The sequence below is a fragment of the Sinohyriopsis cumingii genome, chromosome 8, assembly GCF_028554795.1.
Source record: "Sinohyriopsis cumingii isolate HCF-2022 chromosome 8, ASM2855479v2, whole genome shotgun sequence".
NCBI classification, from domain to species: domain Eukaryota; kingdom Metazoa; phylum Mollusca; class Bivalvia; order Unionida; family Unionidae; genus Sinohyriopsis; species Sinohyriopsis cumingii.
In genome coordinates, this window is record NC_142968.1 from 87319310 (window position 1) to 87346823 (window position 27514).

Genomic DNA, 27514 nt, shown 5'->3' on the forward strand with positions numbered 1-27514 from the left:
AGTACGGTCAACTCTTGCAACGACTGCAACTCTTTCACCAGAAAGCTTTAGACGAAACAGATTACCCACTCTGAAAGATTTTAAGACCTTGATGAAAAGTCCAGCACCATCACCAGTACTAGTACCAGTACCAGTGAGCAAGACAGAAAAAGGAAAAGAAGAAGAAAAAGGGTTTCAAACTCCACCAGAAAAAGTACGCAAGTTAACAACACCACCTACCTCCAGAATTGGATGGATTAAAAAGATGATCGCCACCCCTTCTTCATCACAAGAGAAAAAGAAAGTGAAGACAGAAGTGAAACAAGAACCGATATCCCCCGCTCAGACATCCTCCTCCTCTTCGACACCTATTGCCGGTCGCACACGCAAAGCATTGCAATCCAAGAAAATACCCCAAGAGAAAAAGAGTAGCATCCTCCAAGAGTGGGTGCCTTATTAACACACCAACCAACACAAAAAAATGGAAAAAGTCTTAGCCAGCATTTACTACGATCCCTCCCATCCTGCAGGTTACGCAGGAGTTCAAAAATTGTATCGTGCTGCCAAAACGCGACTGAAAAGTCTCCGTTTACCTCAAGTGCAACGATGGTTACAAGAACAAGCTACCTACACTTTACACAAACCCATTCGACGCAAGTTTGCCAGAAGTCGCACCCGAGTGGAAGGCATCGATCATCAATGGCAAGCCGATTTAGCCGATGTCTCTCATTTGGCCAGCTACAATCGTGGCTACAAATATTTGTTTTGTGTCATCGACGTCTTTTCCAAATTTGCCTGGGTCGTGCCCTTGACTTCCAAATCGAGCAGCGAGTTAGTGCGAGCCCTGCAACGGGTGTTGAAACAAAGCGGTCGTCACCCTCTTCGATGGCAAACGGACAAAGGTACCGAATTTCTGAACCAAGCTTTCCAAAAAGAATTAAAGAAACGTGACATTCATTTTTTTACCACCGAGAATCCCGAAACCAAAGCCAGCATCGTGGAACGTTTTCAACGCACTTTGAAAGAACGCATGTGGAAATATTTTACGCATCACCACACTCTGAAGTACATCGACATCTTACCGCACCTGGTGCAAGCGTACAACCAATCTTACCATCGAAGCATCGGACGTGCCCCGCAAGACGTGACTCCCGACAACGAAGTGCTGGTGTTCGAGCGCCTGTTCGGTACGTCCCCGACGAGGGCTGTCCCCAAGAAAAGTAGAGAGTTGACCGTAGGAGATTGGGTGCGCATTGGCAAAACCAAACGCACTTTCGACAAAGGTTACTTACCTAACTGGACGACCGAATTGTTTCGCGTCACTGGACGAGTGCATGGTCGTCATCCTACCGTCTATAAATTGGAAGACATGAACGGAGAAGTACTCAAAGGAACGTTTTATTTACCCGAGTTACAACGTGTCACCAAAAAAGAAGACGACGTGTACGACATCGAAAGCATTCTCGAACGCAGAACCCGTAAAGTGGGCAAACGACGTGTCAAAGAAGTCAAAGTACGTTGGAAAGGATATCCACCCAGTTTTGATTCTTGGATCGACGCTTCGCAAGTCATCGACTATAAAAAGAAGTGACCATCATGCCCTTTCACACAGCAGACGCAGCTACGTCGACCACTCCTTCTTCACCTAGTTCTTCTGTGCAAGATTTACAAAAACAACCCTTGTGGGTGTGGTGTGGAGAACGTGTGCCTAAAACGCAAATCGTCTTTTTCTGCCAAATCTTTGTGGTGTATTGTGTCATCGGGGCAGCCATCGCCAATTTGAGTTTGCAACAAGGAGACAAACAATTGTGGACCATTTTATTGAGCAGTTGCATCGGTTACCTGCTTCCAAATCCCTCCCTGAAATTCTCCTCGAACGGGAACCCCGGGAACCTTGTGTCCAGTGCCAGTGCCAGTCACCACTTCAATCACAACCAGAACCCCATTTTGGGCGGAGACAGGCCTCTGACGTCCAGCAATATCCCCTCGGACAGCCACAGAACTCTGGAATTATGAGTCACCAAAACCAATTTTACTTAACCTTACCCAGTGACAGTTCCATGGAGGTGTTTCCCCACAACACGTTGTGCTGTTACACGGCCAAATTACCTCAGGCCATCCCCTTAGATCACGAAGCACATTGGGAAGTGGCTTTAGTAGAAATGATTCACCCGACCCAAGTTCTCAATGTCCTTCCCAATCAAAATAAATTTGATGTGGAAGTTCATGACGAGCAAGTGCAACAGTGGATGGATATCCATAGCAAATATGATAAGAAAACCCGTAGCCCACAAAATCCAAAGTGGACCACCTATCACTTGTTCATTCCCCCAGGCTATTATTTTAGTGGTCAACATTTGGTCAGCACCATAGCCACCAGGTTTAATGGTGTGTTTCTGAAAGCTTTGGAAAGGGTCAAAACAAGTGTCACCCTGGAGTACCACAAAACAGCTCGTCGCTTCCTGATAAAATTTCCTGAGGGGCCCAAAATCATGTCTTTCTTATTTTGTCCTGAATTGTTTGACATGTTGGGCGGTGACATGGAGCTGAGGAAGAAAGTAGAAAAAGAAAAAGGTGAATTACCAGTCATTTCTGACAACGAGACTTTTGCCAAGTATTTTCGTACCCCGGTAGAACTGAACCAAGGACTGAATTTGATGTTCGTGTACTCCGATGTGATGGAGTACAACGTGGTGGGACACACCTCCGTACCGTTACTGCGTGTCATTCCTTTCAAAGTGGATTCTGCCGCAAACGCTGACGAGGAAGGTGGAAACACTTACCACGTCCACCGCGAATTTGTCCATCCTCACTATTTACCTGTCAGCAAGTCGTATTTGGACACGGTCAACATTACTATAAAAGGAGATTTGGGGCAAAATATTCCATTCACCAAAGGAAAAGTCACGGTGAAACTCCATTTTCGAAAACGGTTCTCTCACGATTCGTAAGTAAGTCATGTATCCAGTGTACCGAGGGGTTGCACGACAGCGAGGACACGGTTTAGGAGACATGTTAAAATCGGCCTTTCGTTCGGTGGCCCCGGTGTTGAAACCGATGGTGACACGCGGATTGCATGCCTTGAAAGATGCGGCACTAACGCAAGGCAAAGAATTTCTCCAAAATGTCATCATCGACAAACAAAACCCTAAAGAAGCCTTCATGAGGGCAGGCAAAAATGTCCTGCTGCAAACGGGTAAAGACATTTTGGGTCGACGAGACACACCTATAAATGCCCTGCACGTTACCGAATCAGGCATTCAGCAAGGACAAGGCAGAAGGAGACGACGAAGAAAACACCCTTTCACCAGACTTCAAGCGAGAAAGGCCAAGAAAAGAAGAACCGTTCGAGACTTAGACGTTTTCGATTATTGAGACACAGCAACAAAAAATGATGCACCGAGAGTCTTGCGCTTGTTCCAAGACGGAACTGGATCTGTTTACCATGCCGCCCACCATGATGACGATGCAAGAATCCCAATGGGTGGAATTTCACCCCGTCTCCTCATTGATAGCCTCAGCTCCCATCGAGTTTGAAGTCAAGGGACAGCCCGAAGATTACATCGATCTGAATAGCAGTTACTTGTACCTGAAAGTCAAAGTTGTCGATGAGGATAATACGACCCTAGATGGCGATGAGGTAATAGCTCCCGTCAACAATTTCATGCATTCCTTGTTCAGTGGAGTGGACTTGTACTTGAATAACAAACTAGTCAGTAGCAGCATGGATACTTACCCTTATCGAGCGTACCTGGAAAATCTCTTGACGTACGGAATAGACGCCAAGAACACTCATCTCAATGCCTGTGTGCTATGGGAAGCTGACGAAGCAAGCGAGTTTGAAACATTCGAAACTGATGCAACAGCCAAAAAAAAAACAATGATGGATTTATAGAACGAAGAAAGAGAATCATAGATGGACAGAGTTTAGAACTGATGGATCGTTTGCATTTGGACATGTGGTTGCAAGAGAAATATTTGCTAAACGGGGTGAATATCCGCCTGAGACTGAATCGTAGCAGTGCCGCTTTCCATTTGATAGGTAGTACCACTTGCAAAACTGACATCGAGGTAGCCAGGCTCTACGTACGACGCGTGGAAGTGTTACCTAAAGTGGGTAACGACATCAGTCAAACATTGAGCAGAACGACCGCCAAGTATCCCATACGACGCGTGGAAGTGAAAACGTTCACCATTCCCGTTGGACATCATTCCATGATCGAAGATCATCTGTTCCAAGGACAGCTACCCAAGCGTTTAATCATTGGTATCGTCGAGAATGCAGCCTTCAGCGGAGCTTTGGGTAAAAATCCTTTCAACTTTCAACACTTCAAGGTGAAGAAAATCGAAGTCAGTCGCGATGGCAAAACCTTGTGTACCCGACCTTTCGAACCTGACTTTGAGAAGAAGAATTACTTGAGATCGTACTTGTCCCTGTACGAAGCCACGGGTCAGTTAGGGACCAACACCAGTCACGGTATTACGTACGAAGATTATGCAGGAGGTTATGCTTTGTGGGCTTTCGATTTCACTCCTGACCAAGGCAGCGACGAGGGACATTTCCACCCTATAAAATCGGGCCAGATTCGTGTGGAACTTCAGTTTGCAGATAAAGTGCCAGAGACAGTGAACGTCATCCTGTATGCCGAATTCGATAATACCATAGAAATCAACAGTTTGAGAGAAGTCATTCTAGATTATTAGAAGCCATGGAAGACTGTTATCCCTCTTTACCTAGTGGAGAAACTTTGGACATGGAATGTGAGGAGACCCTGGAAAAAGAAGAAGAAGTGATCATGATGAAGTCGAGATGGCCAGAACAAGAAGCCCATTTAGTCTCCTGTTTTGCCAAACACTTGGTCGACAAAATAACAGAATTGATCAAGAAAAATTGCTATGGATGTCAAAACGATCATCCCAGTCAAATTCAACACGATAAATGCCTGATGTTGAGTCAAGAAGAAAAATTGGACGAGTATCTGGACGAAGCTTGGAGTCTCATCTCGGACAAAGACGTGTTGCACCAGTGGTATAAAGACTTGCGTGAACATTCTTGTCCACCATTAACCACTCAAGAGATCCATCGTATCGAAGCTCTCCTGAATCAGAGTGAGGAAACAGAACGAATAACCGTTTATTCGTCAGACATTTTCAAGCAAAAAGTCAGGATCGAATTGACGACTTATTATTACCTGTGAAGAAGAAGAAAAAAACCACACAAATGGATACCTGGGAACTTCATTACCTTTTGAACCACAGTTCGTATACGGCTTCTTGGAATCCTGTCGTCTGTGCTAAAGATGAACTCCCTCATCGCAAACCTAAAGACCATCAAGCTTACGTGATCAACACGGACGACAGTCATCTCCCAGGAACCCACTGGGTAGCCGTCTACTTTCCTCAAGAAGGATGTGTGGAATATTTCGATTCGTACGGATTGCCCCCTTTGGAAGACGATATCATCGACTTTATGAGAAGAAATGCTCAGATCACCCGTTTCAATAATGTGAAATTACAAGGCACAGATTCCTTGGTGTGTGGAAAGTATTGTGTGTATTTTCTGCATCATCGCAGCCTGGGCTATTCCTTAGAACATTTAGTGACTCATTTCGATCCTCGTTCTTCTGCTAGAAACGATGTGAAAGTAGATCAATGGTTTAGTGACCATTATGCTTATCTTTTGTCTCAAGCTAGGAAACGTAGTGTCCATCAATGGCCTAATGATTTCCAACAGTGGAAATCACGATTTCATTCACAACGTTGTCAGCCTTGTTTAAAGTAGATTGTACATTGAGAAAAAATGTTAGTGATTTGAAAAAAAATTGTTTGATGTTATAGTGTTGGATTATTGTTAAAAAATGTTAGAGTTGTTGTTTAGTGTTAAGTGATTTTTGAATAAAAAATGTTGCGTTATGAAAAAAATGCCTTTGTGGTTTGTTTAGCTATAAGAATGTTGGATTGATGCTCTTTCATTTCTTACTATCCCTCTCATGACACTCACTGAACGTTGCGGCTCGAAAACCGTGTGGGGGATGTTTTCCTTCACGTCCGCGCTTTGACTTTAAGAACCGGGGTTGTTTCTAGTCTAACCATCCATTGTCGACTCATCCTCCTAAGAAGATGTGCTCCAAACTAGCTAAACTCAACGAAGCCTACGTGAATTTGCATAGGGTCAGACACAGTCTGATACCAAAGCCAGAAGAAATAGAGAATGTGAGAATGCTAAAAATCACTGAAGACCTAGTAGAAGAGCTCTTCAGAGAAGAAGTGAACAGGGAAAAAGAAGAATGGACAGAGAAGTACAGACTTCAGAGACAGCAGCAACAGCAGCAACAGCAGCAACAGCAACAACAACAACAACAACAACAACAGCAGCAGCAACAACCTGAACCTGACAGAGGCTTTGTCGATTGCCGTATCGACACCAAAGAGTTCTTCTTCTCTTTCCGAAGAAGCAGACCTATTGCCAGAAAGTCTATCCTCAGAGGACATCGCATTCTTAGAAACTAAAAAAGAATGCCATAGCAAACAAAAAAAACAGCCCTTTTCAGGGCTACCCCAATACTCTAGAAAAGAAATAACGATATATTTGCCAAAATGTGTAGGTAGAGTAGTGTGAAAATAAACACTAACTCTTTTTTTAAAAAATGTGAGGGTATGTGTTGGTGTGTTTGTGTTTGTAAGCGCTCACATAAGTTTGTGTGGATAGTAGATTAAAATGATATCTTTTCTTAGTGTTTGAGGTGTATATTTGGGGTTAGATTGGATTGATTTGTGTATGTGGATAGTCTATTGAAGTGATTTATAAAAAATTTTACAATAGTGATGGGTAGAATAAAAAGTGAGTGAGTGTTTCTTTTAGGTCCGCGCGTTGTTGTTTTTTTGGTCATGATCTAGGTAAGATGAATTTTATGTTATTAGGGGGATGTTTTCTTTCACGTCCGCGCTTTCAGTATAAATTGAAACTCGTTCGGCAGTCCAGCTGCCCGTGTTGATTGATCAACACCAAAAAATGAACACGAGACTTGAGAAACTGTTGGAGCTTCATGTGCATCTGGAATATGCCAGGCGCATATTAAATGAACTGGCCGCGGAAGCCATTGTCGAGGAGGGAAGGATAAGAGAGGAGGAAAGAAGAAACAAAGAAGAGGAGGAGAGAAGATATAAAGAAGAAGAAGAAGAAAGAAGATATAAAGAGGAAAGAAGAAACAAAGAAGAGGAGGAGGAAAAGGAGAGAAGAAATTTCAAAATCCCAGAGAGCGAAAATTGGGATTCTGAAGCGACATATCCTGCCTCTGCTCTCTCCCCCCAAAAGGTAAAAAGTAACTGGGGGATAAGATGTGTATGTGGCGCCAGGCCTGGAAGGTGCCACCATTAACCAGGTGTCCATGAAGTTCCAAACAAAACATCCCTTTTCAGGGCTACCCCAATACTCTAGAAAAGAAATAACGATCGATTTGCCAATGTGTGTAGGTAGAGTAGTGTGAATATAAACACTAACTCTTTATTAATAGTGGAAGTGTATGTGTTTGTGTGTTTGTATTTGTAAATGCTGAAGTAAGTGTGAATAGTAGATTATGGGTTTCTTTATTGTTTCTTAGCGTATGTGGAGAGTATAGTTGTGGTTATATTATATGAAATGAGAAAGTAGGGGGATGTTTTCCTTCACGTACGCGCGATGTTCGGTCATGATCTAGGTAAGAACAATTATAGGAATTAATTAAAACAGGACTCCATAATAACATACAAACAACCATAAAACAAGTTTTCATTCCAAACCAATAAGATAGGGAATCAAAATAAATAAGGAATTCATGAATAAAAAAAAAAAGAAAACGAAAAAAAAAAAAAAAATTAAAAAAAAAAAATCCTAACCGTCTCCTTGTCTCTTAAACAACATCTGGCTGAACTTTTAAATCAAGCTTCCACAGCTATTTCTACTAACATACTCAGCCAAATCCAGGCAATGTTGGCAGACGACACTGAAGAATTTGAAACTTCCACGCTGAAAGCGGCCCTGGAAGTATCATCATCCAGCGGCGATGAAGCTGATGAACCTGCACCACCTAAACAGAGTGGAAAAAAGGAAGGCTCTGTCTACCGGAATATCGGACTGGGAAAGGCAATTGATGATATCAAAAAAGCGGGCCACTTCGTCAATGCCACAAGACCGGGTGTCCTAATGTGACCTCATCGCTGCCGACCAATCGTGGCGGGAGTCACATACTGCTTGGTTTGACACCTGGGGCATTTCAATCCAACTAAGAAACACGAGTGTGTGGTGTGACTATTCCCACTCATGTCTATTAGCCTTTCAGTCAGGTTGTTAAGGACTAGTTAGTCCTACACCTGAGTGGCTAAATTAAAAAGTACTCTTTGAGTACATAAAAGCCTGGGGGATGAGGCTCCTTTTCCTTCCCCCAGGAGTAATTAAAAATCACGCAGTGCGTGAATAAAAAAGTGATACATGTTCAAAAGAACGAAAACCACTATAATCCAACTAACTAACTAACTAACTAACAATTTTATGTTATTAGGGGGATGTTTTCCTTCACGTCCGCGCTTTCACTATAAGAACCCACAGTGTTCGTTGTTCAAACCATTCTGCAAAGAATAAAAAGAAGATGGCATCAAACCAAATGGACAAAATACAAACCTTGCAAGACGTTTTAGACAACTTAGGAATAATGGAACAGATGCTAATAAGACTCGTTGAAGACCATTATTCCTATAGTCCCCATCGTGTAAAGATGGAAATTAATAACTTAAGAAAAGCAAAGGACAAGATTAGTGGTGTGATGAAAGAGATAAAGGACGAGAAGGAGGATGAAGAGGAAAGAATAAGAATACGCAAATGGAACGAAAAAATTGAAAAAGAAGAAGAAAATGAAAAGAGGAAGAAAGAAGAGGAGGAAGAGAAGAAGAAAGAAGAGGAGGAGAAGAAAAAAAAGAAAGAGAAGAAGAGTGTAGGAGATAAAATAAGAACTTGGTGGAGGAAAAGAAGAAATTAGAAGAAGAAGAAGAAAACCCAAAGGCCCTTTTCAGGGCCAGCCATATTTCTCGAAAAGAGATAGCCTTTCCATTGCCCACCCCTTTTTTTATTTTATTTTTTTTTAAAAAAATAGAGACCCTCCCTGTTTCAATTTTACATAGACCCTATACAGTCCCAGGGGGTTTTTGTCCATGTTAAATTCCCATAGACCCTATATTGTCCCATGGGTTTTTGGCCATGTTAATTCCCATAGACCCTATATTGTCCCACGATTTTTCTCCATGTTAAATTTACATAGACCCTATATTGTCCCAAGGGTATTTTTAATGATAATTCCCATAGACCCTATAATATCGCCCTTCACTACTCACAATGGTTTCTCTCTAGTATTTAGTCATATTTTCGATGTTAAACTTCCAAAGTATCTTTTTAAAGTCAATTGCCTCCGTCATTTTCAGCCGACATACAACTGCTGTTACGCACTATTGGTTTACTTGGCATTACATACTAAGGAAGACAATTCATGAAATCAAATAAATATCACTAGGACAAAATCAGATCTCAACTATTATGCATGAAATTCTGACCGCTTAGGGGTCATGTTCTTGTGACCTATGTTATTACCATAATCGTTAATTTTATCAGCCAATCAGATGAAGTTTTATATCTTGGCCGTTGGAAACTGAGCAGTGTGGATGAAGAAAATGAATGTGTACCGAACGATTTGATGCACTTTCAGATCTTTGAAAGCTTTATTTCCATTGGCTAATTTAGATGTCACCAGAACATGACCTCTAAGCGTTCGTCGTCAGATCTTCGCGTAAGACAGCGGGTATCTGATTTGAATCAGATTGCGCTAAGGTGTAGATAGGGTTAACTCATTGGAACATTGGCTACCGCAGATGTGGCAACTCAGAGTGGGGTTTATATTGAGGTTCTACAAAGTGTCCTCAAATGTCGACTAAGATGCCCCGAATGTTTGTAAAATCACGATAAGAACATCTCTCGTCAATTTTCGACAGGTCGTGAAATAACCTCGAAATTTTGATGTGTTTGGTGATGCGCCTCTGGCTGATTGCTCTACATATTTGACGTCAACAAATGTAGAGATTATTCCGATTATATTAATTATATCCGAGGTTTATTTCACAACCTGACGGAAATGGAGAGCGATGTTCCGATGGAGTAAAATCAGTGTAACCTGATTCCCAGCCCCTTCGCAACATTTAGAGCTAACTGTAGTAACCTAGAAGCAGTGTTACATGGTAATATAAACTTTCCCTCTGCTGAATTAACAACAGAGATAGAGTTGACACAGTATAGTGTATAGGAATATACATGTGGCTACAGAAACGCGTCTTTGCCTCTAATTCAGACTATACAGTGGCCACGAGGATATTGCTGATAAAGCCAAGGATACTAAGAATTAGGACAGCTGTATCATTATATTCAATTTAATATATGGATTCTGCAAGAAGATAAAAAAGAACTTTTTGCAAATATTTGTAGATCAAGACTAAAATAATGTAAAGCATGTAGTGCATCAGAGAGCTCAGAGGAAGAACACATTTTGACTTAAATGTAATGATGCAAAATCGTGTAGAACAATTTCTGTAGAATAATTTCACAGTGCATTCTGTCGTGGTCAGCATGTCACTTAACCATTAAGATTGATGTATTGACTATACTCGGTATTGCTTGGCAATTTGTAATAATTAAGCTCTCCAGTTTGGAAACATGGGTGGGTTTTAATTAGGCCTCGCTCAGTTAATGGTTCGAGACAGATAGAAGTGCAATGTTAAAAGAAGATCAATAGCGGTAAATGTCAAGAGACAGACCAGGGAAAATTTAGGAAGACTTGAGCTATTTCAAACAGGCGTCATGAAATGATATTTTGTAGAATAGTTATCAATAAAGGCAAACGAAAGATGATTGTTCTAAATTCGATGAGAGTGATACGACTTTTGGCTGTTAAAAAAGCATTCCTGACTGACTAAGCTAAACAAGAGATGTGTGTTCCCAGATGAAATTCAGGCTTTTAAAGTAATGTCCCTCCCGATATTAGTCAATCCAAGCTTTTTTTCTGCCGATGGAAAAAGTCTGAAGCAACCGGAAGAAAAGTAAAAAGTAATCTCTCTCGTTAAAGAACTCGTCCAAGGGACAAGGGTTTTTGGAACTTTGAGAGATCCGGATCCAGAGAAGAGACAGAGGGAATTCTTTCATGATATGCGAGCGAGGGTTCTGGAGGGCAATATATGTTCATTGATGTTAGCTTGTAATTATTTGTTGAATTTATTCATTTAAAATTCATACTTAAATTTTTTATTTCAGAAGTGAATTGCTTGTATACATTTTATATCAAATACTTCATGACTTTTGTATTATATGAATGAGTTCTGATTTAGTTGTTTTGCATGTATTAAAAATCATGTAACAAAAGATTTTATGCTTTGTATAAGATATGCTGAGAATTTATTTTTCTATGTTTGGGAAATGTATGTCAATGCATCGTTCATTAGCTAGGTAACATAGTCAGAACGAGGAGTAAAGTCCATTAATTTGTGTGTAATTAAGTGGTGAATTCTCTTCATCCGAGAATCGAGGAATGTGTGCCGACTAGCATAGTTCGACTGGTAATTTATAGCCACAACGGAGCACAAATAGTATGTGATGGGGCTAAGTATGTAATTGTCTCAGTAGGAATGCGAGAGCGGCTAGAAAATATATTGATTTATAATAATAGGGTTGTGAGTGTGTAATAGGTTGCGAACTGACTATAGCTAGTTCTGTTCAATTTCGACAGACTATATCTGACGCAAAAGAGTGGGAATATTGTCTGATCCCAGGAGAAGAAAAACCTGACACGTATTTAGGTTTGGTACTATCTTATTCCTTGAAGGCAAATAGCTCCATAGGTGACTACACAGTGGAAAGAGAACACAGTCTGCAACCAAGATCTTAATGAACCGAAGAGGCGAGAGAGAAAGAATGGGGGTGGGGGACGCCAACCTATCACAAACAACGTTTTGGGAAAGACCCAAAGCAGGTGATGCTGAAATGCCGGCAATATGAGTTCAATCAGTCAATTGATTATTTGATCAAACTTCTACTATCAGTATAACAGAACGGTCAATTAAATTTCGAATAATTTTTTTTTAACTCTGTTACTAAGTTAAAGTGAATCATTCAAATGTCATGTTCGATTTCATTTTGTTTATGTACTGTATGTGAACTGAGGCGACCGCCACCCACTCTGATGACCCATGGGCCATTGACAGCTTCAAGATCAGCTTGTTTTATTTCACTTTTACTTGGTTTATTCGGAAATGACTTATTTTGTTTTAATTTCATATTTTTTGCAGTGGTGGCGTTCCATAGCTTGTCTTTAAAATGCGTAAATATATTACTCTTTCTTGTCATTTCATTAGACACAATTTCATCACACATTATCGGTGATAATTGAATGGAAACAAGACTTAAATGGGGATGATATCACTCATCTGGAATACCTTGCTTATTAAGACATCAGTAAGATAATTTCACGATTTACATACTTGTAAAGAAAATATATTAAATTTGGTATCTTTCCTGTGGCAAGTTCTGTTGTCTGGCTGTCAAAACTAAGATCCTAATATATGTGACGTCAAACGTTCTAAAACATTTGGCCAGTTGCATGCAAAACGACGATATTTATGTTTATGGATCTTATTAATTAAACAACTCTAGCGAGATATTGATGATACGAGTCTTTATTCCATTTTTTTTAAAAAAAAACATCCAATCATATTTAATGATATAGTGGTAAGAATCAAATTCTGACAGACAAACAAGCAAGGGACGAAGATCATGATATAACCCCATTTACCAATGACCCCTTTTTCAAAATTGTAAATGACAAATGATGGCAAGTGGTTTAATACCAGGTGCGTTGTAAACTGGTACGATACAATCAGGTACTGATGTGTTGTTTTTAGTCCCTTCCACGTTCACTAACGTGAACCAATATGCAATTGTCAGCTACCCTGGTTTTCAAATTTCACAGAAATATTTACATTATGGGCTATAGAATATGCGGTGGTGCAACAACTTTATTTAACTCTTATAAGTAATAATTATCTTTTTTACAATTTCCATAGACTCTGGGCACAAGAATAAATTACACATACCACTTAAGGCAAGAGGAAAATAGCCAGACTGTTAATACTGTTGTTGTAAAGGGATTTCACCAATATAATTCTCCAAAATCAAAAAGTAGTAAAGATGAATTAATATATGTGACTTTTAAAGTTCTAACACACAGAGCCAAATACATGCAAGATGACTTTATTTATATTCATATATATTGTTAATTACTGAACTAGAGTAAGAGCTTGATGATACGAACACGTATCTTTAAAAGATTTGTACAATTTAATCTGATATAAATTTTATCAAGGTTAAATTTATCTGTGTTTACCATTTCAAACTGATTTTACGACAGACATTATCTTATTTGAGAAATAAGTTTTTACTGCTTGGAAAAATTTATATAATTAAGAAAGATATAGCAAAGGTAGCTTTTGTGTATTTATAGGGTCCTGATAAGAATAGCATCGCTATATAATTTACACCTGGTGCCAAACTCCTAATCTGTCCGACTTGTTGAGTAAAGTTGAATGATGAGTTGCATGCTTGTGTAAAAGTCTGTCTTAAATCTGCCACAAAATTATAGTCTGTCAAGAATTCTGAAGCTACACACCTGACACTTTTCACACTTGTTCAATATGCAATGAAAAAATAAAAATATATAATTTGATATTTTGAAATAAATTAAGGTTGAAAACTGAAAGGTTTTCAATATTCAAATCCTTATAAATTGGCACCATTTCAGTTACCTCTCGATGATGCTCAGTGAGATTATTGATGTACTAACTTCTCACACCATTATTTTTATGTAAACGTCTGGAGAGGGAGCTTTATTTAGAATAAACGAATAAATAATTTTAGTTGATTTTGTGTTGGGGATAATTGAACCTGTCTATTATGGATCCAAGCAGTTACACATTCATTGGTTATGATTGAATTTTCAAAATTCTGAATTTAAAGCTATCAAGTGAATTTTACAAGATATAAATATATTTCTGAATTTAGTGTTTATTGGTTTTGTTAATCTTGAAATCGATATGAGACATGTGCACCATATATTTTTTGCTAGTAATCACTATCTAGCATAGCCCTCACTATAGGTTGCCTCCCTTGGTTAGGTTAACTACACTGCAACAACAACTAAATATGCTGGTAAATACCACCCACATAAAACTGTAAACATTGATAACTGCATAGTACTTCATTTAGACTGCATCTGCTGCCATCTTTTCTTTGCAATGGTTTTAGTGCAGAATGTGAAGATTAACAAATGCATAGGCAGAAAAAGTAAGGAAATCTTAACTTGCAACGACAAAGCACAATGCTAATGATATTAGAATGTATCTCGTGGCACGTGTCACAATATGGGGTCAGACCACCAATTATTTTACGATATACTACCTATATTCATTTCTCCAAGCTGAACTCAGACCTACATATCAATGACACTATGATTCTGAGGGGTGACAGTGCCATTATAGCACATTAACACACAAGGCCGTAGAAAGCGATCACTAACCGTGGAGTAAGAAACACCCGGGCTTCTCCTGGTTCTTGTTCAAACAAACTTTTCCTCTTGAAACATTAAAAAGTGTTGTTCGGCCCAGGACCCCAAACAAAACAGAGACTAAGATACAGCTTACAAATTATCATTAGGTGCACTCTGCAGCCATACATGTGATCTAAGAAAGGTTCTTGTTCAGCAATTCGCAACGCAAGTTCACACCTTTTCAATGAACGATTTCAGATCTAAGTCGTCCTTTTCCTTCGTTCCTATTGGTCGAGTCTAAAACAGCTGCTCCATACACCGAGTCACCTTTCTGTCGCGTCAAATCTAAATTTTGCTCTTAATAAATTCTGTATATGTTTATGTTTAATAGTTGTAGACTGAGCTTGGAAGATCTACGAGATCTTCAAGTCTTACTGTAAATATAACAGGATACATATTTTAATGGATAATTTGCTCCTTCAATATGCCGTACTATTTTGTAGTCGTCATATTATCGGAGTTATCACACTAATCTCGTGGTTGCTATCAATAAGTGTAATAGGTCAATCATCATGGATTGTAGTATATCATTTTGTGTTCGAAATACAAAAATCAAACATGCATTATTGTCTTAAAGTCAGTGTCGGCACGGGTGGAGGGGGAACGCGGAGGTGGGAAAGAAGGCAATTGCCCACCGTCGCTAGGCGAGCTTGAGCAAATATTCCCGAATTTTAAGGGTTTTTTTTATAGAAAGGTTGTTAACTGACATACAAAAATTGTTCTCTGTAGCTAAGCAGAAAAGCAACTAGCGAACATTTCAAGTGGGCACATCGAACCCTCACGTGGGGCCCCGAGTGGCCGAGTGGTCTAAAGCGCTCTTCGTTACGGATCACTGCCATCTCACCTCTGTCTGCGTGGGTTCGAGTCTCGGATTCGGCTAATGTGGATATGTGAGAAAGCTTGCCAGTAGCTTCTCGTGGGTCGGTGGTTCTTTCTGGGGTTTTCCCGGGTTCTTCCTCCACCATTAATACTGGCCGCCATGTATAGCCTATCGTGTGCTGAAAAATGGCGTTAAGCCCTACAACAACAACAACAACAACGAACCCTCACGTCGACACTCCCACCGATGTTTTTGTTTGTTTGCATTGTTATTTTTGTTTTTGTTTTTTCGGGGTTTATGTTTTGTTTGGTAACACAGTTAGCTTTGAATACAATTGTATCCGATCCAAACATATAAACAAATACACATTATTATCTCTTGATACCTAGATTACTGTTATATTCTGAATTTCATCAAATATCTATATAACCTTGCAGTAAACTAATGAATTCAACACAATGTAAAAACAATAAATGATTCTGTCGTTTTTGAACCATTTGCATACTATTACTTTATCGTTGGAAATTATTCTGTGCGTATTTAAGCCATTTATATACCATTACTGTATCGTGGGGAAGTCATCTTTGCTTATTTAAACCATTTGCATACTATTACTTTATTGTGGAGAAGTCCTCTGTGTTTATTTAAGTCATTTGTATACTATTACTTTATTGTGGAGAAGTCCTCTGTGTTTATTTAAGTCGTTTGTATACTATTACTTTATTGTAGAGAAGTCCTCTGTGTTTATTTAAGTCATTTGTATACTATTACTTTATTGTGGGGAATTCATCTGTACTTATTTAAGCCATTTGTACACTATTACTTTATAAGGATATTGCGACTCCGTGTTCTTAAAATAAGTAATAGAAAAGAGCGAAAACCAATCAGTTTTGTAAAATTCAACAGATGCTTTATTTGCCTAGAATAAAATGTAAAACTAACTCTTGGTATTGCGAAACAAATCTCAAATAATCTTAAAGTTCCTAACACAACTCATAATGAATAAAGTTCTGAATAAACTTTAGTATCATTTCAAATAATTTCCAAAGATGAAGGTGTTGATGTGCCTGTAATGGCCATCAGGCTCTAATGTACTAATGTACCAATGGCCTGGATTGTAATGATGTGCCAATAGTCTCTTGATGAATCACAATAATACAATCCTAGAAATCTTTGTTTTGGTTTCGCTATAATTCCAAATTAATGTCTCTGTCCAAGAATATTATTATAGAGCACTTTGTTATTCCAGAGAATTCTACATAATTTCACCCAAGGGCAATATCTGATTGCAACAATACAAATCTTTTCTTCCCGGATGTTATGGTAGGAATTTTATTTTCTCTCCCAATAAACAATATTATATAAACAGACTAAGACACGAAAAAAGTACATGGATGAGGGCCAAAAGTTAATTTCTAGAATAATCAAAGTTATAGTTAGAAGAGCTGTTACTGAAGTTATACTAAAAAACACGATAATCATACTGTCCTTGTTATAGTTATAGTTAGAAGAGCTGTTACTGAAGTTATACTAAAAAACACGATAATCATACTGTCCTTGTTATAGTTATAGTTAGAAGAGCTGTTAGTGAAGTTATACTAAAAAACACGATAATCATACTGTCCTTGTTATAGTTATAGTTAGAAGAGCTGTTAGTGAAGTTATACTAAAAAACACGATAATCATACTGTCCTTGTTATAGTTATAGTTAGAAGATCTGTTACTGAAGTTATACTAAAAAACACGATAATCATACTGTCCTTGTTATAGTTATAGTTAGAAGAGCTGTTAGTGAAGTTATACTAAAAAACACGATAATCATACTGTCCTTGACTAAGACGAAGATAACTAACCTAATATTTAACCTACACTCACAGAGAAATGTAAACTTTGAAGTAATATTTACAGAATATAAAAAATATAACGTTTGGCGAGGGATACAATGAACTTGATTTTGGACAAGGTCAGCAACAAAATACAATTTTACACAAATTTATAGCATACAGTGGATAATAAAACCTGACAAACAATGCAAGTTGAATATAAATAACGAAAAGGAAATTCCTCTCTACTTGAACTCTCCTAAGTTATAAATTCCCATTTTAATGCTTTCCCACATTTTTAAAGGCACAGCATAAGTACTTTTTTATTATCTAACTTTGACACAGAAGTAATCGATGGAACACGGTCAGCAAAAATTCTAGGCAGTCGTGTGAACTTTATGTTAATAACACATTGGTGTATCGATTTGTAGTAAAGCTCTAGATATAAAAAGAACTATTTTTTGTGCCAGCTTAAGCTCTTAATATGTGTGTGTGTGTGTGTGTGTGTATGTTTTATTTTTAACGTAGCTTTAACCATTTTCCAGTCATATCGCGACGATATCTCCAATATTGGTGACAGTTTATAGTGATGTCTGGCACTGAGGCATCATTCCGCAGACACGTTGCATGATACCTCACTCAGGCACATTATCCTGACACCAGGCTGACCAGTCTTATCACTAACCTCTTAATGCTGAGCGCCTAGTGGAGCAGCTGGTAAGTCTCTGGTATGACTCGTCAGGGGTTCGAACCCGCGACCTCCCGCATCCTAGGCGGATGATCTAACCACTAGGGGCCATCCATTTAGTACGTAGGCAAAAATTTGGCAAAGCTTGACATGTTCCCGACCCCTGTACACATACGTACTTTTCTACACCACCACCCTGCATACGTACGCTTGACGCACCACACCCCACCACCACCACTCACCCCGATTCTATAGAACGGTCAATATTCAAACCACGCAGAAACGATCAAGGATTAATAATATCAACGTGTTTAATAAAACAAATAGTCCACCAACGTTGAATGTCTGGCTGCATCAAAGAAATAAGCTGCGTAACTTTAAAACCTTTTTCTAGTGTCCGCTGAAATTCAAACGCCGACTGAACCCAGTCGAACAGGTCACGTATTACACATTTTATTATCGAGCCCCTCCCCCCTTCCTATGCGTTCGTACATTATCAGTAGACCCCCTCCCATACGCAAGCGTATGCATTTGTGTTGACCGCCCCCTTCCCGCTCCATGCGTACGTACTAAACATACGGGGCATAGGCCACCAGAGCCTGGGTTGCCAGATACTTTATTCAATTCCTGCACGTGTACATTTAAAAAGCAGCCCAAAAACCGCCCAATTTATATATTAAAATCTGAAGAGTAAATAAAAACCAAATACCATAAATTAAGTATCACTACAAATATTTATTCATCTGTAACTTAAAAGTATTCCTCAGGTAGAACGTCCTCGTCGTGATCAGCAGATTCAGTTGTCGCATAAATTTTCGAATTGAAATTACTCAGCATTGCTGTAGATGGGACAAATCTGTTGCAACAGATTCCGTTGCACTTCATATTGCTTCGAATGCGTAACAAAGCTTCCATCATGCCTTGCCCCATCCTGTTTCTTACTTTCGTTTTAATCAGATTCATTTGAGAGAAAGTTCCTTCGACGGCTGCATTGCTGTAAGGCAACGCCGACACACATAAGGCGAAATGTCCCAGTTGTAGAAAGTAAAAAACTCCGCAAGCGTCCGTATGATTTGCTACAATTATCCAAAACTGTTCAACTTCTTTATCACTATAGTTTGGCCAAGAGATTAAACTTATTCGCATCCACTGCTGCTCCAGGTCTCCCAAATTTCCCTTGTACAGAGGTAAAAAGGACAACTTTGACAACTGCGGCTTCTGTGCTCCAAGGACGACTGAAGGTGAGAGATCAGCCAGATTCAAGCTGCTCAACATTTGCCTGCAATCTTTGACGCAGTTCCCTTAGTAGTTCCAACAGATAATGACTACAGCGCTCTTTTATGTGGTCTGCCAAAGAGCACTCAATTTTGGAGTCGTGCACTAGCACGTTGATATCAATGTCAAAGTTGATCGCTGCTAAAGGTAAATGGTTAGACCTGTCCTCTAGATCGAACACTATTATTACTCCCAACGACAGAAATGTGGTTGGAATTAGAAGCGCGCTTCGTTCTTCCGGTTCCGGAATTTAAAAAAAAAAATTAAGTATGTGAGATAACATCTATGGAGTATCATTCAGAATAATGGATTCATTAAGATTTTTAGATATTATCATCACTAGCGCCAATTTGAAATTGAATGCGGAGAATTTAATTGCAATGTGATGCAGCCCAAATTACGGCGACACAAATCAGAAACCAGCCCAAAACACCGCAACCCGCAATCTCAAAATATTTCACGCAACCAAATTTTAAAGGTGCCCAATTGGGCGAAAAAAAAAAAACGCGTATCTGGCAACCCTGACCAGAGCGATCAACTTAAGCTTAATGCAAATGTTAGCGCGTGCGTGGTTGCTTCGGTTGCAATTGAAACGAAACTAAAACAACACGTGTATGAGGCTCCGTAGCGGATAAAAGCTGGTCCTATGAGAACATTGCAGTTGAAGTTTTAATGTCATATGTCGAGAATTCCAATTTACGTGTTTAATCAAATTGCTTATCCTTAAAGTTCCATCGTCTAGGTCGAGATTTTAGATATTTTATATTTAATTGTACAGCGGTGGTTGAAATTTCAATGTCCTATGTCTAGATTTTTTAATACAGATTTTATCCAAGCTGGTCCAATAAGAACGTTGAAGTTGAAATTTCAATGTCTTGCGTCGAGAAATCAAATTTCACATGTGAAATCAAACTATTTTTCCTTAAAATTCCGTTGTCTAGGTAGAGATCTTAGATTTTATTTGTTGAATTGTACAGCGGTGGTTGGAAGTTTTATTTCATATGTCGAGTATTTAGATTTCATCTGATGAATTACACAGCGTCGATTGAAACTTTGATGACCAATGTCGAGTTTTTAGATTTTAGCTGTTGAAGTGTACAGCGGTGATTGAAATTTTAACGCTGTACACCTTGAATTACATTCATTGTGCTGAAAGTTCCATTTAGTATGTCGAGTTTTAGACTGTATCTGCTGAATTACGTCGGTGGTTGGACGTTTTAGTTTGCTTTGTCAGATTTGCTATTTTTATATAATGAAATACTTGTCGGTCTTAATAATTACATTACACGATGAGAATGTTTACTATAACAATTCATAATAATATCGAGTATGATGATGTATCATTTGTGTATTCAATTATGAGGCCATATTGCTTTTTATTCATTTACAGTTTGAAACTTATCATTCATGGTTCGAGAATTACTAGGAACTAATTCGCTAGAGGTCGCTCTCGCTAAAAGAACCGCGTTATTTTTAAATACGGACGATTCCCGTCGATTGATTTTGATGAGCGATAATGCAATGAAATATCTACTTATATTAGTCATCTTACTGCTTTGTATTGGATAAACTGTACATGGTAAGCTGCAGGACTACATTTTAAGTATATATAGCCAATGATATTCTTATGTTTTGCTTTATTATACCTATCCATAAATATTGACCTTTTTGACCCCATTCATGTATTATTTGTTGTTGTTGTTTGTTTAATTTTTATATTACGCATGTGTATACAACATTAAATTTATGCATAAAAAATGTCCCTTGCGCTCATAGATAGTTCTAGAATGACGTTATCAGCAGCCATATTTGTGGTATGCTGGCAGATTTACCGCTGTGTTTATATGGTGTTTGGAAATTGAAATAAATTCATTGAATCTGAGATAATGTGACAAAACATTCATACATAAATTGAACGTAAATCAGGCGTTCTGTTAGTATCAACCTGTTGAAGCTTGACCTTACTTTATAAGTTGATTTTGCTTCAGTTTCGGCTTCTTCGAAAGTGTCAATTTTGATGGTCGCATATAGGAAAAACTGCAAGGATACCCATCGTCCAGGTAAAATGGGCAGAAAATCGTCTGCTAGTAACCTTATCGTGAATCATCTCGACATATGAAAAGGAACTTTCTGCACAATGACTGTGAAACACATGTAAATTTAAATTCACGAAATACGAATTTAAGATTTCAACAACCGCTGTGTAATTCAAAATATACAATATAAAAGCGCGACATTGGACATAGAAATGTCAAATAACGCTGTGTAATTAAACATAAACTCTAAATACTCGACATATGAAATCGAACTTTCAACACGAACAGTTTAATTCAACACGTGAGTTAAGAAATCTCGACATATGACATATGACATTGCAATTTCAACTAACACATTGTAATTCAAACGACAATCTAAAACCTCAACAACCTAAATGGAACTTTCAACCATTACTGTGTAATTCAACATTAACGAACTAAAATCTCGATCTAGAGATGAAAAAAGGAACTTTGAAGAATTTAATTCAACACTTGAAATTCGAATTCTCGGCATAATGACTTTAACATTTCAACAACTACTGTGTAATTCAAAAGATACAATATGAAACCTCAACCTTGGATATTGAAGTTTCAACAAACGCTGTGTAATTGAACAAGTGAAATCTCAATACTCGACATATAAAGTGGAACTTTCAGCACAAACAGTTTGATTTCAACACGTGAATTAAAACTTCTCGACAAATGACATTGCGATTTTAATCGCTGCTGTGAAATTCAAACAACACAATCTAAAACCTCGACCTGGAACGTTAATTAAAACTTTAAGAACATGTAATTTGATTCAACACTTAAAGTGCAATTCTTGACATATGACAATAAAATTTCAGCTGCAACGTTCTCGGTGGACCAGCTTTTGTCCGCTACGGCACCTCATACACGTGCATTCTCGAAAATAAAGGAGTTTAGCGTTACCTGAACCAGAAGTATAATAACATTTAAACCAGCCCTTCACCCGTGATGCTGTTGGTTTTCGGGTATATTTTTCATCAGTATCAACACAGATTTGGGGATTTGATGTATGGGACTATTCGAGCACGAACCCGCTCAGCACGCGTTGACATGTCACGGGCGAATCCAGGATTATCTTTGAAGGGTGTGGGCGCTACAGAAGTTGACAAGGTGTCTTTGAGATCGAACACTAGGTGGAGTCTAACATCTGAGCTGTTCATGCATTTGGACATAATTTTAACCGTCAAACCGTAAAACAACTTACAACAGGCAATTAACTGGTTTCCCGCTCACTTTTTTCGAAGGGGGACGGGGGGGGGGGGCGGCTGTGGAGGTTGGCACACACCAGCTCCTATTCTTCCTATTCCTCCAACCCCGATTTTGTCCATGTGTTAAACGGTACTAGTGTACTATATATTCTCGATAAATGTAGCAGCACAGACCCAAAAATATAAAAAGTTCTGTGCGTCCAATGATTCAATGTAGAATGTTAAAAGTGTTACATTAGAGCTATTTACCGTGTAAATACAAGTCATCCCCATTAATTTACCTTTTAAAATAAGGTGACATTACTGTTTAACAGTCAATTTTGCGAACCAGTGTGAAGTTTAACTTTGTTGTGTCACTTACGTCAAATCCTGTCCCTTGTTCCCATGGGGAACCTCATTTAACAAGCACGCCATCTCTCGGCTTCAATGGCTTACATTTATGCCGCCGAGATAAATGACAGATTCAATAAGCTGACCTACTATAACTCCGTTTCTCATATTTAAACCAAATTAGATATAGATCGGTGTTTCTTTGTGATCAGCTCGCCTGCCATATAGGTTATCTACGCCATTTACTATACAGATAAGTATAGTGGGTGACGGAGCACCCGCATAGCTCAGCGTTTACTAAATATGTCCAGGAGATGAAGACGTGCTCAACCCGACAAATACTGAAGTTAAATCCCGGCAAAGATCAGTACTAATAGGCAAGGAATGAATCATATGGGCAGGTACGTAATCTGTGCCGTTGTTTCAGGTGTTAGGACAGTCCAGACTTGTCATACTCCGATTCCACAATAGCAATATCAAGTGACACACCTGAAATTCAGGAAGTCAATACGGTTGGCGAACATTTATTTCGTCATGTTTTTTCACTCTAGTGTTTTCGGAAGAAGAAAAAAGGTTACAAAATGTTTATCAAATAATTGAGAACGAAATATTTTTCGCTCACTACTTCTGCGCTGTTAATTGTACATGTGTATCAGGGGAAATAATGATCAGGCGGAGGGCTGCTAACCATGCTATTTGGGTAAGGGATGTGTAGCTATTGATTCCCCAACAGGTAACGGTCTTGCAGGCTGAATTCACCAATCAATTAATGGTAGATTAGCACGGACACAACATTTTAAACAAAAAGATCAAGTTACTAAATTTTTCATTATGTGTTGTACAGGTTGACGCAGATAGAACCTAAATGATAAATGCGATGATTTTCACATTTATGTAAGTCCATGGGCTGCGTTGGGTTGGGAAAAGAGAGACGTATTTTGTACTGTTATCTGGACCAATTATTTTATATTCCCAGTATATGAATAAGGAATCTCTGGTTTATTACTTGAAAGTGTGTTTCTGACTTTAAAGGAGCAAGGACGTAAGAGTGGAGAAATTACACATCGTTAAGTATACATAACGATTTACATTACCGTGCTGTATCATTGGGTATCTTTTGCGAACGCTGGCCCAAAAATACTGTGGCGTCCCCACCCCCTTAAGGTGAATTGCGTCTCCTGCATCATGCGCGAGTACTGACTAAGCTATGATAGGCGATTTTAGTGCAATATCGTAACATGGATCAAAAGGAACAAATTACCGTAAGAATTTGTTGGTCACCGTTGTGGATGATTGATAATTATTGTCTCTTCACGTACTAACACAGCATAGAGAAAAGCAAAAAGTGCTCTTAAATGCAAAGTCAATGCAGAACAAATATTATATATTTATATATAAGATGAAATGGCCGGACTGTAAACTGTTTGGCCAAGCCGCACACGCATACTGAAAATTTGTGACGCTTTAAAAAAAATTTTTTTTAAAACCCCAAAACTTATGAAAAGTTTCTAAAACAGATTCTTTTTTCGTTATAAAAATGTCTTATGGCTTAACTCCATCTCATTTTCTCTCTCACTGTGTATTGGCTGGACAGTAATGTGTCAGTTTTACCTTAGTTGATCCAGATCACATCTTCCCATCTGTCTCTCAGTGTATCTATGATGGTGAAACCGAGACTAATCGACCAAAAGAGAAACAGACAGATCGACGATAAAAACAATTCTATGCACATCCCCCAATTCTATTGGTTGGTCAGACATTTCTCTCTCTCTCTCTCTCTCTCTCTCTCTCTCTCTCTCTCTCTCTCTCGTCGTCACAAGCCACAATGAAAACTCCATGAAAAGGGAGCGTAGCGGATTTTCGCCCCTGATATGCAAACTATGATGGTAAATCTAACTGACCAATAGAGAGAGAAGAGAAAGAATGAATGGTGAGAGGATGAACAGTGAGTAAAGCAAAATAATGGCTTAGATCAACCGTTAATAGCTTTATATGTTGACTATTGTGGTTCGTCATTTTTGCTATAATATCCTATCTCCCCCCCCCCCCCCTTCGTTGTACTCCCCGTTAGGAACGCTAACTAGTCACTGTTCTACATTCTTCATTTAATCAAATTTTATGTTTAAATCCTAAGCGACTCGTGTATTTATTTAGTAACATGAATGAAAATAAAAGCTCAAAAAGTGCAAATGAACAATTTGCATAAGGATTCTGAATAACTTAAATTGCCGCAGAACAAAAGTTTTTAGCGGACACGTTTGGAAGGGATGTGAGAGTTTACTTCATCCGACAGTACAAATTCCAGTAGTCTTAACACAGTTGGAAACGCAAGTATGTGTAGTTATATGTGGTATAAAAGATATGCATAGTACGTACGCTGTATATATCACCCGTTGTATAACTTTGTCATTAAAAGGAAATTCGCCAGGCCTGTAAAGTCTAGATCCCCTGGGCCATCCACCTCTTTTTTATTATTTTTTTAATAACTTTTTCGACGTTTAAGTTGACTTTTGAAAGAATTGTCAAAACACCATCTTCGCTAGCCAAGGTTCCGATAACCCTGTCTACACCTTGGCATATCGAAAAGATATTACTGTGCTTCTGGTCGGTGAATTTCATTGGATGCGGCGGCAAGCCACCGCATCCAATCGAAATTAAGCTGTTAAAAATTTGAACACTGTTCTTTCGTGATCTAGACAAGGGGAGCACACAAATTGAAGGGGATAATACATAAGCAAGTTTCCAGTGCCGGTTTGTATTTGTACAAATACCCTTCTCTCAAATACACATGTAATGGTTTCCCTCTGGTACATAGTCATACTTTCGATGTTATGCTTACAAAGTATCATTTGTAGGTCAATTACCACCACCGTTTTCGGCAGATGTACATTGTACCACGATATTGGTTAGCTAGCATTACATACCATCGGAGGCAACACATCAGATTCAATTGATGTTGCTAGGATAATACACCAATATAGCTGTTCGATCTGCCAAGGTGTAGATAGGGTTATCGTAACCTTGGTTAGCGAAGATGGTAAAACACAGGTTTAAAGTTTTCTTTAAGACTAAAAAGTAAAATTTGAGACATTATCGCATAAATTCATAACTTTTAAGTCTATCGCCTAATTTTTTTTCCAAATAAAAACTGGAAATATATTATGAAGTCTTGGTATGTTTCAAAACACTATCAACAAAATTTGAATATAAAATTTTCGGTAAACAAAGTTTAGACAAAGATAGAAACATCACACTAAGCTTTTAATGGTATGTTTCAGACTCAAAAGTTCAACTAAACCTTGCAGTTGTTGGTAAAGGTGTGTTTGGATTCCGAGTGATATTCTTTATTCAATTGAGAATACAGAACGTAACAGTTTTTTTTTCAACGTCATGAGCTTCATTCGAACTGTGAGTAAATATTGATGTAAATACTTAAATACTGGCGTGGTAACGTCAACAGTGCCAGCAGTTTGTAAAGCACCTGTTATAATTCTCGAACAGACAGACTACAAAGAAACAAAACATGGTAAAACTAACAGGAACTACACATACAGGCAGACAGTACCTTGTAAATATGATACAGACAAGCAAATAGTACTTCCTTTTGTAGATTGTGAAACAAAAAAAAAGTTTACTAGTATGACTATGCTTGCTGTAGTTTGCATAATTTATTTTTGAAATACTTGTATTAGTTAATAGATATTGTGCAATCTTTACCGTTACTGCAGACAATATAAAAAAGAAAGAGACCCCCCCCCCCCCGAAAAACAAATTTTAGTACATTTGTAAGGAACATGTCATGTAATGCGTGCACTATAAAATTATCATTGTCAATTATCAAATATTTTTTCCGGCTGATGTTAAAAGCCGCATATTACACTACCAATGATACCAGGAATTGATGACGATGCTTTTAGCCAAGTTAAGCAAATAGCCAGGAATATTTGTGCACCTTTTTCAGTTATCAAAGAACATGCTGCTACCGCCGCTTGTCATGGCCATCGTCAGACTATTTCGCGTCCACTATTAATCCTTTTAAAACGTTTCATGTGGTTAAGTCAGCTATTTTATCACTGAACCTAATGATATCATTTGTTTAATTTTCAACTCAAACTCAAATACTTTATCTGAAGTTTCTTTCTGGACCTGTTAAGTGGCCCCTTATCTGTGCCCTTTGTTTTTCATAACTTTGTTATAATACATTTACTCTCACATTCTTAGCTATATTTTCTTTTGCTGAGTAATGTGTTTCGTTTCTTTACCTTTCCTTTTAATGTGTTTCGTTTCTTTACCTTTCCTTTTATTGTCGTCCAAGTCAATATTTTGTCAGTTGATATTAGCTTTGGTTTTATAACACAAGCAGCATTCACGTTGCTACTTAAGTTTCTTTCTTTTGATTCATTAAAATGTGTTGATAGTTTTTGTCTTTGGTCATTGTTCTGTCTAACACATGTTTTAGTGTTTCAATCGGATTAGTACAAAAATGGTCCCCATAAAATTGTCATATGTTTTTCTGTTATAACATCTAAAGATTCTGACAAATTAGTTTTTAAAAAGTTTTGTAATCTGATTGGGTTTTCGTTGATTGTAGGATTTTGTTTTAGTGGAATTTCTTTCATCCTGAGTCGAATTGTTTCCTTGTCTCTTCCAACTTACTGA

At 38.4% G+C, this 27514-nt stretch overlaps 1 protein-coding gene across 2 annotated transcripts in view; it reads left to right on the plus strand.

The window, feature by feature from the left end:
- LOC149794078 (uncharacterized) overlaps positions 1-27514 on the plus strand; it is a 177209-nt gene that overhangs the window by 112630 nt on the left and 37065 nt on the right. Inside the window, exon 1 of one of the 2 annotated variants that reach the window (XM_089968032.1) lies at positions 22960-23256. The exons of the other annotated variant lie outside the window; for it this stretch is intronic. Within the exon in view, the coding sequence (XP_089824158.1) occupies positions 23240-23256 (17 nt within the window). The 5' untranslated portion in view covers positions 22960-23239. Of the gene's footprint in view, positions 1-22959; positions 23257-27514 lie in introns of those variants that run through there. 2 annotated transcript variants of the gene reach the window in all.